This window comes from Narcine bancroftii, chromosome 3 (genome assembly GCF_036971445.1).
Source record: "Narcine bancroftii isolate sNarBan1 chromosome 3, sNarBan1.hap1, whole genome shotgun sequence".
Lineage (NCBI taxonomy): Eukaryota > Metazoa > Chordata > Chondrichthyes > Torpediniformes > Narcinidae > Narcine > Narcine bancroftii.
Window position 1 is genome coordinate 140432516 of NC_091471.1, and position 14809 is coordinate 140447324.

General features: G+C 37.7%; 1 protein-coding gene across 3 annotated transcripts in view; it reads left to right on the forward strand.

Moving 5' to 3' along the window:
- Positions 1 to 14809, forward strand: part of intu (inturned planar cell polarity protein) — an 87512-nt gene that overhangs the window by 27762 nt on the left and 44941 nt on the right. For 2 of the 3 annotated variants that reach the window (XM_069925242.1, XM_069925244.1), the window contains exon 4: positions 9520 to 9729. The exons of the other annotated variant lie outside the window; for it this stretch is intronic. In XM_069925242.1, the coding sequence (XP_069781343.1) occupies positions 9520 to 9729 (210 nt within the window). The remainder of the gene's footprint in view (positions 1 to 9519; positions 9730 to 14809) is intronic. 3 annotated transcript variants of the gene reach the window in all.

Genomic DNA, 14809 nt, shown 5'->3' on the forward strand with positions numbered 1-14809 from the left:
TTTTTTTGCTCTAAAACTCACATCTGTCTTTTTTGGACAGATTATTTCATTCAGTCATAATGAGAGGCTTTTTTAAACAGATCCTGGAATAATTAACATTGTAATTATTTGCTGACATTGGAAAGCAAACTGCAGCTAACTGCAGATAAAGACATTTATGACATTTCAGAAGTGAAGGTTATTTCATCATTAAATTAAGTTTATTTCATTTGATTTCATACTTCTCTGTTTTGTTTTCCTTCTATTTAAGGATCAGAATTGTAAAAACTGTAACATTGGACGCTCAAAAGACTGGAGATTGTGGAATCCAGAGTTTTAAAAAAACAAGCTGATAGAGGAAATTAGTAGGTCACAAACAGCATCTGTGGGGTGGGGGGCTGAAGGAATTGTTGACAATTTGGGTTGAGATCCTGTATTGAGCTTAAGAGTAAGGAAATCATGTTGAAGCTATGTAATACCTTGGGCTAGGCCACCATTTGAATTATGTGCAATTCTGATCACCCTATTACGGAAACAATATGGAGGCTTCGGAAAGGGTGCAGAAGAGATAAACTAGGGTACTGCCTGGATCAGAGGGTATGAGCATGAGTTATAGGGAGAGGTTGGACAAATAGGTTGTTTTCTTTGGAACATCAGAGGCTGAGAGGAGACCTGATAGAAATTTATGAAATTATGAGAGGCATAGATAGAGTAGATAGTCACAATGTTTTTTCCATGGTGAAAATGTCACATACTAGAGGACGTGTATTTAAAATGACGTGGGCTGGAAATTTAGGTCATGTAGGTCAAGTTTTTTTACATAGAGATGGTTCTAACGGGCTGCCAGTGGTAATGGTGGAGAAACAGATTCCATAATAGCATTTAAGAGGTTCTTCAATAGACACGTGAAAATGCAAGAAATAGTTAGATGTGTTTCATTGCAAGCAGCAATTTAACTTGGGCATCATGTTTGTTACAGACATCATTATCGAAGGGACTGTTTCTATGCTGTTCTGTTCTGTTTGTCCTGTGTTAAGTAACTTCCAAGCCTACAAATTTTATCTTTTGATCAGCCAACTTGAATATCTGACTAATTTCTTGCTTGCAATGGGTCTTTATATGTAGTGAATATAAAATTTAAGAACTTAATATATAATTGTCATTTCTGTTTTGCTTAATTGGCCTGAAATACCATTTATTGCAGTAGTAGGGAGGGGTCAAATGATTTGACAAACATGAAGCAAAAAATATGAAATTTTCAGCTCTTTTGAAGTAGCTTTTTTCCCTTTTTGATGGATCAACTTTTGCTTTCCAAGAAATTAAAACTTTACCACTGCCTTTACTTTTAATTAAATCTGTTTTCTTTCTTGCTTCTTCTGGTCCCAGTTCCAGTTGACCAGGAAGCTACATCTTCTTTCCCGTGTACTTGAAAATGCTGCATACCTGACCTTGGGCTCCCTGAGCAGATTTTGCATGTTCTCCCATTGTGAGCATGGGTTTGCATCAGGTACTTCTATTCCTTTTCAATTTCAAAAGACATACTGGTAAGACCAGGAATGTAAAGGCCAGTGATCACTGCCTTTGCAGTCTTTTTAAACTTCTATAATGAATGAAAAATAAAGAACTGTTATTCACAATTAATGTACCTGATAGGCAAAGCATTCCTTCTTCAGGAATAAGAACTTCCATTTTACTTCATCAAAAAGCAGTTTTGACAATGAACATTGACCCGAAACATTAAGACTTTTTCTCTAAACATAGAATCTGTTAGATTTTGCTGTGTATTTCCATGATTTTTTTTTTTGTTTTCCTTTCAAGCTTTCAAACAGGAATTTTTAGAGAAAACATTTTCAAAGCCACTGGAATAGAGCTAACAATAACATTACTTGAAGTGGTGTCTTTTCTGTTGTATATGAAAGTTTTAAAACTTGTTTTCATATAAAGGATTGTTGAACGATAAATGCTGTATGCCCTTTAAGACTGCATATTCACTGAGAAGTTAAAGTGAGAAGCATAAATAAATTTAGAGGGCAGCTAAGTAAGTAAAGGGCAGAAAAATATAAGATCTGCTGATGGAGGTTGACTGAATTATTTGTTTGTGTATTGCATATTCTTTACAATTTTAACATAAAATGCTTTAAGAATGTTTCTTTGGTATTTTTGTGAATTGTCTCTTTAAAGTCAATGACCTTCCATAATGAATAATTATCAACTTGAAAGGTTAAGTCTCTTTCTGTCTCCGACTATTTTCATCACTTTGGTTCTTTAAATTTTCCACCATCTGTAGAATTTGGTATCCCTTTGAGAATGAAATAGTTGGAGGAGTCACGTGATGGAGTAGTGGCCGGACGGAGAACTCCAGCCCTCTCCAGAAAAGTTGGGAAAAACAAGAGAAAATACAAAGGCACAGAAATAAAAGTTAAAGAAAAGTGAGTATAAAGGTGGAAAGAAGATGGAGACAAAAAAAAGAAAAATCAAAATCAACGGAAAGAAGAGAGGAAGAGAAGACAACGGAGGAAAAAGGTGAAGGCCTTACCTGTCCGAAGAAGCCCGCTGTGGAGAGAGAAGCCCGCATCCTCAGGTTGGTAGAAAAAGAACTACAACAATGGCTCGCAGAGCTGAGTAAAAGTGCGCAACCGCGCATGAAAAAAAACACACCGACGGGAGGGGGGACCAGCTGGGGAGTCGATCTCCACAGCCGGCAACGACAGCTGCAGAACACCTGCAGCAAGAAGAGACCACAGAAAACAATGAAAACAAGAAAGAAGAGAAGGAAAGGGCAACAAAGAAACAACAGATGGCCAACCCAGAGGAAGAAGAAGAGGAAGAATACAGTGAAATAGATGAAGGGAAAGGCAAGGTAAAGGATATACTCTCTCTTGTTAGAGGATACATGGAGTCATTTAAAGAATGGCAAACACAGGAATTCAATGATTTAAGAAGAAGAATAAACGACACAGAAGAGAAAGTGAATAAAATAGATATGACCTTAACAGAAATGGGAAAGAAAATGGACAAGATGAAAGAGCGGGCTGTAGCAGCAGAAATGGAGGTAGAAGACTTAAAAAAATTGGAGAAATCTAATAAAAAAACTAAAGAGACACAAGAACTACTAGCTCAAAAAATAGATATAATGGAAAATTATAACAGAAGAAATAACATAAAGATAGTGGGCCTTAAGGAAGATGAAGAAGGCAAGAATATGAGGGAGTTTATAAAAGAGTGGATCCCTAAGACCCTAGGATGTCCAGAACTACAGCAAGAAATGGAAATAGAAAGGGCACATAGAGCATTGGCCTCTAAACCACAACCACAACAAAAACCAAGATCTATTGTAGTAAAATTCCTAAGATATACTACAAGAGAAAAGGTACTGGAGAAGGCAATGGAAAAAGTAAGAGAGGGCAACAAACCACTGGAATATAAAGGGCAAAAAATCTTCATTTCTCCAGATATAAGTTTTGAACTCCTAAAGAAGAGAAAGGAGTTCAATACAGCAAAGGCGATTTTATGGAAGAAAGGGTATAAATTTATACTGAAGCATCCTGCGGTATTGAAAATATTTATTCCAGGACAACAAAACAGACTATTCTCGGATCCAGAAGAAGCACGAAAATTTGCAGAACAATTACAAAAATAGACTGAGGGATGAAGACGGGTAATGAGAGTAAAAATGATCATGATTGATATGTATGTGGGTAAAGACAAAAATAGACTGAGGGATGAAGACGGTTAATGAGGGTAAAAATGACCACGATTGATATGTATGCGGGTAAAGAGGTATAAGAGTGAATAGAGACAAGGTGCATACGTGAATGTATCTGTAATTAGAGGAAAATATAGATAGTATAGACAAGAATTAATAAGGGAAGGTAATGGAATAGAGAGAATAAGGAGGGAATTAAAAGAGTGACCTTTGTGACATATGAAAAGTGAAATCTTTTCTGGGGGGGGCTGGGTGGGGGAAAATAGTGGTCACTGCAAAATCAGTTGACGCTTGCGAGTGGATTCGCAAATCCAAATGGAGAGGGGAGATGTGGTTGTCCGACAAGGGATAAAGGACAACTCAGGAGGGGAAGGGGAGATTGGGGATAAAGAAGATAGAAATAGGAGAATAAGGAAAATGTTGGATGTTGTAGGAATGTTGTCTTGTAAAGAGTTGAAAATAAGAAAACAGAAATGGAAAAGGAGGAAAGGTAATGATGGAAAAACGGAAAGAGAAGATAAACAAAATATAAAATGGCTACGCTGAACTATATGACTTTAAATATTAATGGAATACATAACCAAATTAAAAGGAAGAAACTACTAAATTTACTGAAAAAGGAAAAAATAGATATAGCATTTGTCCAAGAAACACACTTAACTGAATTGGAGCACAAGAAATTAAAGAGAGATTGGGTAGGACATGTAACAGCAGCATCGTATAATTCAAAAGCAAGAGGAGTGGCTATATTAATTAGCAAAAATGTGCCATTTAAAATAGAAGAGGAAATAATAGATCCAGCAGGGAGATATGTTATGATAAAATGTCAGATATATTCGGAGCATTGGAATCTACTTAATATATATTCACCTAACGAAGAAGATCAAAAGTTTATGCAAGATATCTTTTTGAAGGTAGCTAATACGCAAGGGAACATACTAATAGGAGGGGATTTCAATCTGAATTTGGATCCAAATATGGATAAAACGGGGAAAAAAATTAACAGGAAGAACAAAGTAACCAAATTTATAATTAAATCAATGCAAGAAATGAAACTTGTGGACATATGGAGGAAACAAAACCCAAAAGAAAAGGAATACTCATACTACTCGACTAGACATAAAACATACTCAAGAATAGACCTATTTTTGTTATCAGCTAGTATGCAGGATAGAGTAAGAAAAACAGAATATAAAGCGAGAATGCTATCGGACGATTCACCCTTAATACTGACAGTAAAGCTAGAGGACATCCCTCCAAGAATGTATAGATGGAGATTAAACCCCATGCTACTTAAAAGACAGGATTTTAGAGAATTTATTGAAAAACAATTAAAAATGTATTTTGAAGTAAATACGGAATCAGTGGAAGATAAGTTTATACTATGGGACGCAATGAAAGCATTCATTAGAGGGCAAATAATAAGTTATGTAACCAAGATGAAGAAGGACTACAATCAGGAAACAGAGCAGTTGGAAAGGGAAATAGTAAACATAGAAAAAAAATTAGCAATGAAGGAAGATACAACTAAAAGAAGAGAATTGGCGGATAAAAAAATAAAATATGAAACATTACAAACATATAAGGTGGAGAAGAATATAATGAAGACAAAACAGAAATATTATGAACTAGGTGAAAAAACACACAAAATCTTAGCATGGCAGCTTAAGACAGAGCAAACTAAGAAAATGGTATTGGCAACAAGGAAAAAAGACAAACAAGTTACATATAATCCGAAAGAAATTAAGGAAAACTTCAGAGAATTCTATGAACAATTATACCGAACTGAAAACGAAGGGAAAGAAGGGAAAATAGATGAATTTTTGACTAAAATTGAACTACCAAAACTACAAATAGAGGAACAAAATAAATTAACAGAACCATTTGGAACAGTAGAAATACAAGAGATAATAAAAAAATTACCAAATAATAAGACACCAGGAGAGGATGGACTCCCAATAGAATTCTACAAAACATTTAAAGACCTATTAATACCGCCCCTCCTGGATGTAATCAACCAGATTGACGAGACACAAAACTTACCAGATTCATGTAAAACAGCAATAATTACAGTGATACTAAAACAAGGGAAAGATCCACTCTCACCAGCGTCATATAGACCAATATCTTTGCTAAACACAGATTATAAGATAATAGCTAAACTATTAGCAAACAGATTAGCAGAACAGGTACCGAAAATGGTAAATTTAGACCAAACTGGATTTATCAAAAAAAGACGCACAACAGACAATATTTGTAAATTTATTAACTTAATTCATGCAGTAGAAGGAAATAAAGCACCTGCAGTAGCAGTTGCTTTAGACGCAGAGAAGGCCTTCGACAGAGTAGAATGGAATTATTTGTTCAAAGTATTGCAAAAATTCAGTTTACCGGAGAAGTATATTAATTGGATTAAAGCATTATATAAGGGACCGTTAGCGAAAGTGACAGTAAATGGACATGTATCAAAGCAATTTAACTTAAGCAGGTCAACGCGGCAGGGATGCCCACTATCACCGTTATTGTTTGCGCTAGCTATAGAACCACTAGCAGAATTGATAAGAATAGATAATAATATAAAAGGAATAAAAATAAAAGACAGGGAATATAAAATCAGTCTATTTGCGGATGATGTGATAGTGTACTTAACAGAACCAGAACTATCAATAAAAGAATTATATAAGAAATTGAAGGAATATGGAGAAGTGTCGGGTTACAAGATAAACGTAAATAAAAGTGAAGCAACGCCTATGAATAACGCGGATTTCTCAAAATTTAAGAAGGAATCCCCATTCAGATGGCAAACGCAGGCAATAAGATACCTAGGTGTACAAATAAACCAAAATCTAGGCCAATTATATAAACTCAATTACAATCCACTAATGAAAAAATTACAGGACGATTTTGAGCATTGGAAAGAGCTACCACTAACACTGATAGGAAGGATAAACTGTATTAAAATGAACATTTTTCCAAGGATACTATACTTATTTCAGGCATTGCCAATACAACTGACAGAAAAATTCTTCAAAGAGTTAAAGAAAATAATAAGGAAATTTTTATGGAGAGGGGGGAAACCGAGGATAGCACTAGATAAATTAACAGAATGGTATAAACAAGGAGGCTTACAACTGCCAAACTTCAAAAATTATTATAGAGCCGCACAATTAAGATACCTATCAGATTTTTATCAAACAAGGGAAAAACCAGACTGGACGAGATTAGAATTAGATAAAATAGGGGAAAAGATACCTGAACACATATATAAATGGGACGAAAAATTGGTACAACATAGAACTTCTCCAGTATTACACCATCTCCTCAATATTTGGAAAAAGATTCATGTAGAAAGAAATAAAACAAATTATCAATTACCAAAACGAATATTGACGCAAAATAAGCTACTCCCTTTTACAATAGACAACCTTTCCTTTAGAAAATGGGAAAAAAAAGGGATTAAAAGAATAGAAAATTGTTTTTCAGGAAGTAGATTCTTATCCTTTGAACAAATGAGAGATAAGTACAATATAACTGGAGATACAGCGCTGGCATATTACCAACTGAGATCCTACTTGAAAGATAAATTAGGAAGCAATTTGAGTTTACCAGAGGGAAGTAACCTTGAATATGTGATTACAGATACAATGTTAATCAAAAGATTTATAACAAATATGTATATTAAACTGCAAGAAAAGGAGAATGAGGAAACAAATGGTAAAACTAAACAAAAATGGGAACAAGATTTAAATATAAAGATAAAAAAGGAAACATGGGAGAAATTATGTTCTGGAACAATGAGAAATACAATAAATACGAGGCTACGTATGATACAATATAATTGGTTACACAGACTATACATTACACCGCAAAAGTTAAATAAATGGGACCCAACAGTATCTGATAGATGTTTTCGATGTAAAAAAGAAATGGGAACAACAATTCATGCAATCTGGACATGTGAGAAAGTAGAAAAATTTTGGGATGATCTCAATCAGATATTAAATAAAATAACAGAAAACAATATACCAAAGAATCCAGAGATCTTTCTCCTAAGTAACATAAAAAATAAAGAATTTGGAATTGACTTGGAGGATGCACAAAAAAGATTTGTTAAGATAGCCCTAGCCGTAGCAAAAAAATGTATTATGTCAACCTGGAAATTGGAAGATAATTTGAAAATACAACAATGGTATATAGAAATGAATAAATGTATTCCATTAGAAAAAATAACATATAGTTTAAGAAATAATATTGAAATATTCAAACAAGTATGGGAGCCTTACATTAGATACAATAGCGAAAACCTACCGGGAACAAACATTACCTAAGTTGATGGAAGGAGAAGAGAAGAAAAGAATGGACTCAGTGGAATTTCTGGTGTATTTTTGTTGAATGACAACATTGTCTGACTGGCTTAATGCAACCTAGATTGTATACCTAAAATGGATGAGAGGGGGGGGTGGGGGGGTGGCTTGGGAGGAGGGAGGGTGGGGGGAGAAAAAGTCACTGTATATGTGTGAAAAAGAAAAAGTGTATATCATGGCTAACGTGATTTATGGTGTGAAAAATAAAAAATTTTAAAAAAAAAAGAGAATGAAATAGTTTATACTGCACCAGGTGTTAAGAATTCATTCCTTAATGTTAAAAAAACATAATCTGGCAAACCACGATAATTCTTTCATATATTTTGTAACTTTTGATTATAAAGTTGGTATAGTGCATTTCTCTGGTAATTAGTATCTTTAGATATTTCCTAATATTTTAAGATTATCTATCTTAATGCTTCAAATTTAACATTTACCAAAAATGAATTTGTTTATGTTATGCTCAAAATTGCATGTTTTTTTGAAAAGGTTAAAGGAATTTCAGCACTAAGTAATATTAAACTGACTTGCATGTGGTGTACAGTATTTGCTGTGAGGTTGAGATTTTGAGAAAACTATTAGTGCAATGTAAAGTACAGGTACACAATGCTTCATCTGGTCATCTAAATTCGGAAAGCTCCAAAGACTGGCATTTTTTTCGTGGTGCTGGTATAGCGGAGGGGGAGAGAGACAGCAGCGCGATTAGGTTGAGCTGGGGAAGGGGAAGAGATGGCAGCACGACTTGGGTGGGAGAGGGGGAGAGAGAGACAGCAGCACAACTTGGCTGGGCGAGGGGGAAGAGAGACGGCAGCGCGACTCGGGTGGGTGGGGGGAGAGAGACGGTAGCACGACTCGGGGGGGTGAGAGACGGCAGTGAGACTCGGGCGGACGTGGGACAGAGAGAAATGGCAGCATGACTCGGGTTGGCAAGGGGGAGAGAGATGCCAGCGTGACTGAAAGGGGGTGGATACATCAGCACAATTTGGGTGGGCTTAAATCTGGGGCTTTTGTTCTGAAATCCGGGAAAATCCAAAATTCAGAACACACTGGCCCCCAAGGGTTCCAGATAAAGGATTGTGTACCTGTACAACATACATTTGTATCAGAATGTTGATAATAGTCAGACATTTTTAATTAAAATATTAATGGCAGCAACAAGTCTGCCAATTTCTGCTTGCACACAGGAAAGGGTAAATCAGAGTTTGTATGAAATAAATTACACTATTTAAATTTAGACATGCAACATGGTAAAAGGCACTTTCATCTCATGAGCACATCCCAATTACACCCAATTGACCTAAATCCCTGCTTCATTTTTAAACATGCATTTTTGTCTTAAATTTATAAAATAATTAGAGACTAAACAACATGAAAAGAATAAAATTATAAATTTTTCCTCACCATCAACTTCATTTCCAATATCTTCTGCTATGAGCAATTTTAATCTCTTTTTAATATGATTGTTAACAGGTGAAACTCACATTTGAAACTTTAAGCCATGATCAAGTACAAACTGACATGTCTTTTGAACATATCAGTGAATCAGATCCAAGTGGCACCAATCTGGTGAAACTTTTATGGGGTCAGGACACTGCAGATCTCCAAATGGATATTGAGAGAATTCCTCATATTGCAATGTATTTAACTTTAAAGATGGAATCTGAAAATTCCAAGGAAGAGGTATGTTTGATTTTTATATATTGGTGCCTTTCAAAAAATATGGATGGGTGGGATGGGTGATGTGTGTAGAATTATTTCATTGTGTATATAAGCTACATGTTTATTGAAAAAAATAAATATATGTGTTGTAAGTAGCCTCTGACTAAACACCAGTATCACATCTTAGTGGTTGGTACTAAATTAGTAGCATTTTAATAATATGTTCAAAGGATGTTTATTTAAACAGAATCGAGTGAAAGTAGCAGATTAAAGTGCATTAATGCCTCCAATAGTATGGAACCACGAGACATACCTTCCCTTCCCAGCATTATGAAAGAATAATTCTCTCAGGGATAGTCTAGTGGACACATCTATCTTTGATGGAAGCTCGATTAAAACCTATTCTAAGTTTATGTATGTATTTTTTTCATCAACTGATTAGACTAACATTAATGTCAAAATTATTTTCCGGTAACAGAATTAATCCTCTATGTATACAAACAATGCTGGGTAAACAATGTGTTGTAATAATGTTCTTAGGCAGTAAAAATAAACTCTACTTTTCTGTACTTCTTTCCAAATTAGATTAGCTATCACCCTGTGTACTGGTAAAATGCCTAGTGCTCAGAATGCAATCCTAGTACTAAGAGTTCAAAAGGAGTCACCAATAAAAGGGGTAATTGCAGCATATACACAGAGGGGAGTTGCTCTTGCACTTGGAACTTGGTGCAAATTCCTGCCCTTTTTCTCTACCAGGAACCCAGTACTCTTGCCACTGTTGTATCAGGAACCTAGAACAAATCCATGGTTTAATTTGGATCTGCTATCTGAGAATTAGTTGTTTGGCTGCATGTGTCTCCCCAGCCAGAGATTTATCAGCAGTAACAACAGGGAGAGCGAGCAGTACTGCCTCCACATGCAAAAGGTGATAAGGCAGACCATTGGATCCAAATAGTCTGTCAACATATGGAGTAGTTACTGCCAATGGCCAGCAAATAGCCTTCACTCGACATACCAACCATAGTGCACCCCTGAGCCAACATCCCAATGCTGGGCAGCAGCAGTTTGTCCTGACCTCCCTAATGCCAGCCCCCACAGGCAGTCTCTGCACATTAAGCCATTAGGTAATTTGTTGATGAGAAAGTACCAGCAAAAGGCAAGAATTCATACCAGTTTCCAGCACTGTAGTGTCCAACAGCAAGGAGAACGATGGTTTGCACTAGGTTCCTAGCAAAGCAACATGCAGTCCAAATGGTTGAGATTTTTTAAAGTGCAGGAGGTTACGCATCTGTAAGTGTACAGGGTTCAAGAGCAAGAGCGTTACAATGAATTGGCTTTTTTAAAATTTAAAGTTAGATATACAGCATGGTAACAGACCCTTTTGGCCCACGAGCCCATGCTGCCCAATTACACCCATTTGACCTACAGTCCCGATACATTTTGGAAGGTGGAAGGAAACCGGAGCAGCCAGAGGAAACCCATATAGCCGCAGGGAGAATGTACAAGCTCTTTACAGACAGTGCCAGATTCGAACTCTGGTTGATGGTGCTGTAAGTTAGGTACTTGTGTAGTGTAGTCTTAACATTTTGGCAGCACATTTCACAACCCTACAGCATTCCTATGTGCTTGATAACCAATAAAATACTTACAAAATTAAATAAAAACAAATTGCTGGAAATTCTCAGCAGATTGCATGGCATTTGAGAGAGCAAAACAGTAAATGTTTTCAGACAGTACGTGTTCATTAGAATTCTTTTGAAGTGTACTCACAGTTTTGATGGCAGACATATAGCACCAACTTTTATACAGTATGCACTCACAAATAGCAGTGTACCGCTGAGCATATTACAGTAACTGGTTGGTGTTGATTAAAGGATAAATTTTAGCCAAGGTGATGGGGATAACTACCCTCCTCTCCTTCAAGTGGTGTGGATCTGAGCAGGTAGGTTAATCTTCTGTTTGACTTTTCATCCAGAATTATTGTGTTAGGGAAGTTTGCCAGAATATTTATTCTCAAATGACTGGAATGAGTAAAGTAACTTGGGAATTATGTTATCAAGATGAACTATTAAGAAAAATATTGTTTTTGTTATTAACTGATTTCTAAAATATTGTTTGGCCTCATCTTCAATAATTACACTGTTTCCCATTTTTTTTTAAATCTTACATAATGCCTCATTTCTGTAACAGCAGAATAAAACACATTAATTTCAAGTGTTGTTTGATTCATCACAAAGGCCATCACAAAGAAAAATAAATTCTGAATAACCTCGATATCGCTGTATCTTCAAAAGTCTGGATCTGGCTCCTCGCCTCCACCTTAGTGGGATCACATATCTGTCCTGCTAACCCCTGTGTACAGACTGCTGGCAAAGCAAACTAGGTCATTCCGCAGGGAGATCAGGATGTGGGATGGGCGGGGGAGGCCATAGCAGTACTGCAAGACTGCTGTGAGACTACGGACTGAAGCTGTTTCAGGGAGGTGGCCATCTACAACGGTCATGTAAGCATAGAGGAGTACACAAGCTCCGTGATCAAATGCTTCACAACCAGGGCTAACCAGAAACCATGGTTGGATGCAGAGGTCCAGGCCCTTCTCAGAGCTCATGATGATGCCTTCAAGACAGGGGATAGGATGACATTAAGATCAGCCAGGAGTGCATTCTCCTGTGCAATCCGGAAGGCAAAGTGAGGGTATGCACAGAAGATCCACAGACAGCTGTGCAACACCAGCGACATGAGGCACAAGAGATCAAAACTATTACGGATCACGTCAACCTTGCAAATTAAGGACAATGACTCCACCCTTCCGGACAGACTGAATACCTTCTATGCATGGTTGATGAGAAGAACAGGATGATGCTCCATGTCTCCCTAAGGAATTAGCCCCTTGCATAGCCACTGTTGAGGTGAGGTGAACCCACACAAGGCAGCAGGACCAGACAACATACCTGGTCAGTACTGAAGGACTGCGCAGACAAATTAGCAGAGGTCTTCACGGACATCTTCAATACCTCACTGTAGCAGTCTATCATTCCTGCAGGGTTCAAGACAGCCACCATCATACCGGTAACCAAGAGGGTGACAAAAACAGGCCTCAATGACTACCACCGTGTGGCAATGACCACCATTATGAAATGCTTTGAGCATCTGGTGATGGAATGTATCAAAGTGCACCTCCCAGGGATGCTGGGTCAAATTTTCCTATAGAAGAAACCCTTCCACAGATGATACTGTAACCTTGTCACTTCACTCCATCCTGGCCCACCTGGAGAATGACGCCTCATACAAGGCGTCAGCATTTAATATGATCAGAGGCTGGTGGAGAAGCTATCCTCGCTGGGACTCAACCCCTCTCTGTAACTGGATCCTGGTCTTCCAAATGGAAAGATAACAATCTCCAGGTTGGTTGCAGAATATCGAGCATTGGCCCACCTCTGGGCTGTGTGCTCAGCCCACTCCTGTTCACACTACTGACCCACAACTGCATCGCCAGATCCAACTCCAACAGTGTCAAGTTTGCAGATGACACAACAGTAGTCGGCCTCATCAGCAACTAAGATGAGTTGCACTACAGAGAGGAGGTGGAAAATATTGTGAAATGTTGTGAGAGTAACCACCTGAATCCCAACGTGGAAAAGACAAAGGAGATGATCGTGGACTTGAGGAGGTCCAGGAAAGACCACCCTCCACTACACATCAACAACTCTGTAGTAAAGAGAGTGGAGAGCACTTGGAGTTTCTTGGAGTTCACTTAACTAGTGACCTATCCTTGACACACAGCATCTCCACACTTGTCAGGAAGGCAAAACAGCATCTGCACCTCTTGAGAAGACTGAAATGGGCAATGGTACTGGCCACCATTATGTCATCCTTTTTCGGAGTTCTATTGAGAGCATTCTGGCCGGCTGCGTCAGTTGCTGCGGAGAAATGGATCGGAGGTCAATACAGGACCATAAGAGTGGCAGAGAGGGTCACTGGAGTTCTCTCCTTCCACCCCCCCCCCCCCCCCCCAATTTTTACTCTGAGGAAAAGAGCTCCAATTGTCACAACCACCATTGAAGATAAAAAGAAAAAGAAACAAAAATGGTACAGATCTTGGCAACTGGGAAAGATGTAAAGAGGGAGGGAGTTAGAAATTTTTTTTTACTTTTTAAAAATTAATTTAGGGGAAAGCAGATGGTCAGGCACAATGTGGACCACTGCAAACTGTTAATAGTGATACACTATTGTAAATGAAGGGTGCAGGAAAAAAATTAGATTTATTGACTCATTTGCATAAGTACTTCAGAAGTACAGATAGCATCACCTGCCCCCAAAAAAACTAACTGAATCAGGGGCAATGGTATGCCTAGATTATGGTAAACAAAGTAATAGTGAATTAGTGGCATCAGAGGCATATTTCAGATAGGTTCAGTCATAGGTTCTAAAAGAAATTTGTGAGAATATCGCACATTCCCTCAGGTTATATTCCAAGATTCTCATGAGTCAGAATCTGTTCCATTGGATTGGAAAGATATGTACAGTGGAACCCCGATTTAACATGACACAGTTTAACACGAATCAGGATATAATGCTATGAGTCATTGGTCTTGGGTGACGGTCTGCTGTGGGGAGCAGGAACCTCGGGATGTTGCGGGGACTTCAGGCTGCCATGCTGAGCAGGGACTTCAGGTTGCCTTGGGGACCTCGGGCTGCCTCCAGGAGCAGAGACCTCGGGCTGCCGCGGCGAGCGAGGACTTGTGCAGCCACCAGGAGTGGGGACGGTCGGTTTACTAAAAATTAATTTGTGTTTTAATTTCAACTGTAACTACAATGATTTATTTTGAAGTGCTGATTTAGCGCAACCCCGCTTTTGTCGCATTGCATTTTTTTTAGCCAAACTATCGTGTTATAATGGGGTTCCACTGTATTTGGTTGAGCCATTTGATAAATCTGGGAGAGAAACAATAAAATTTTGGACCAGTTAGTTTAATTTCTGGCAGTGACCAGCATTGTCAATCACAAATATAATGATGAATATCTTGATCATTTGTGTTTATTAGAGAGAGTGAGCACCGATTTGTAATGTGCAATCCAGGCATCTGAATTTTATTGAAGA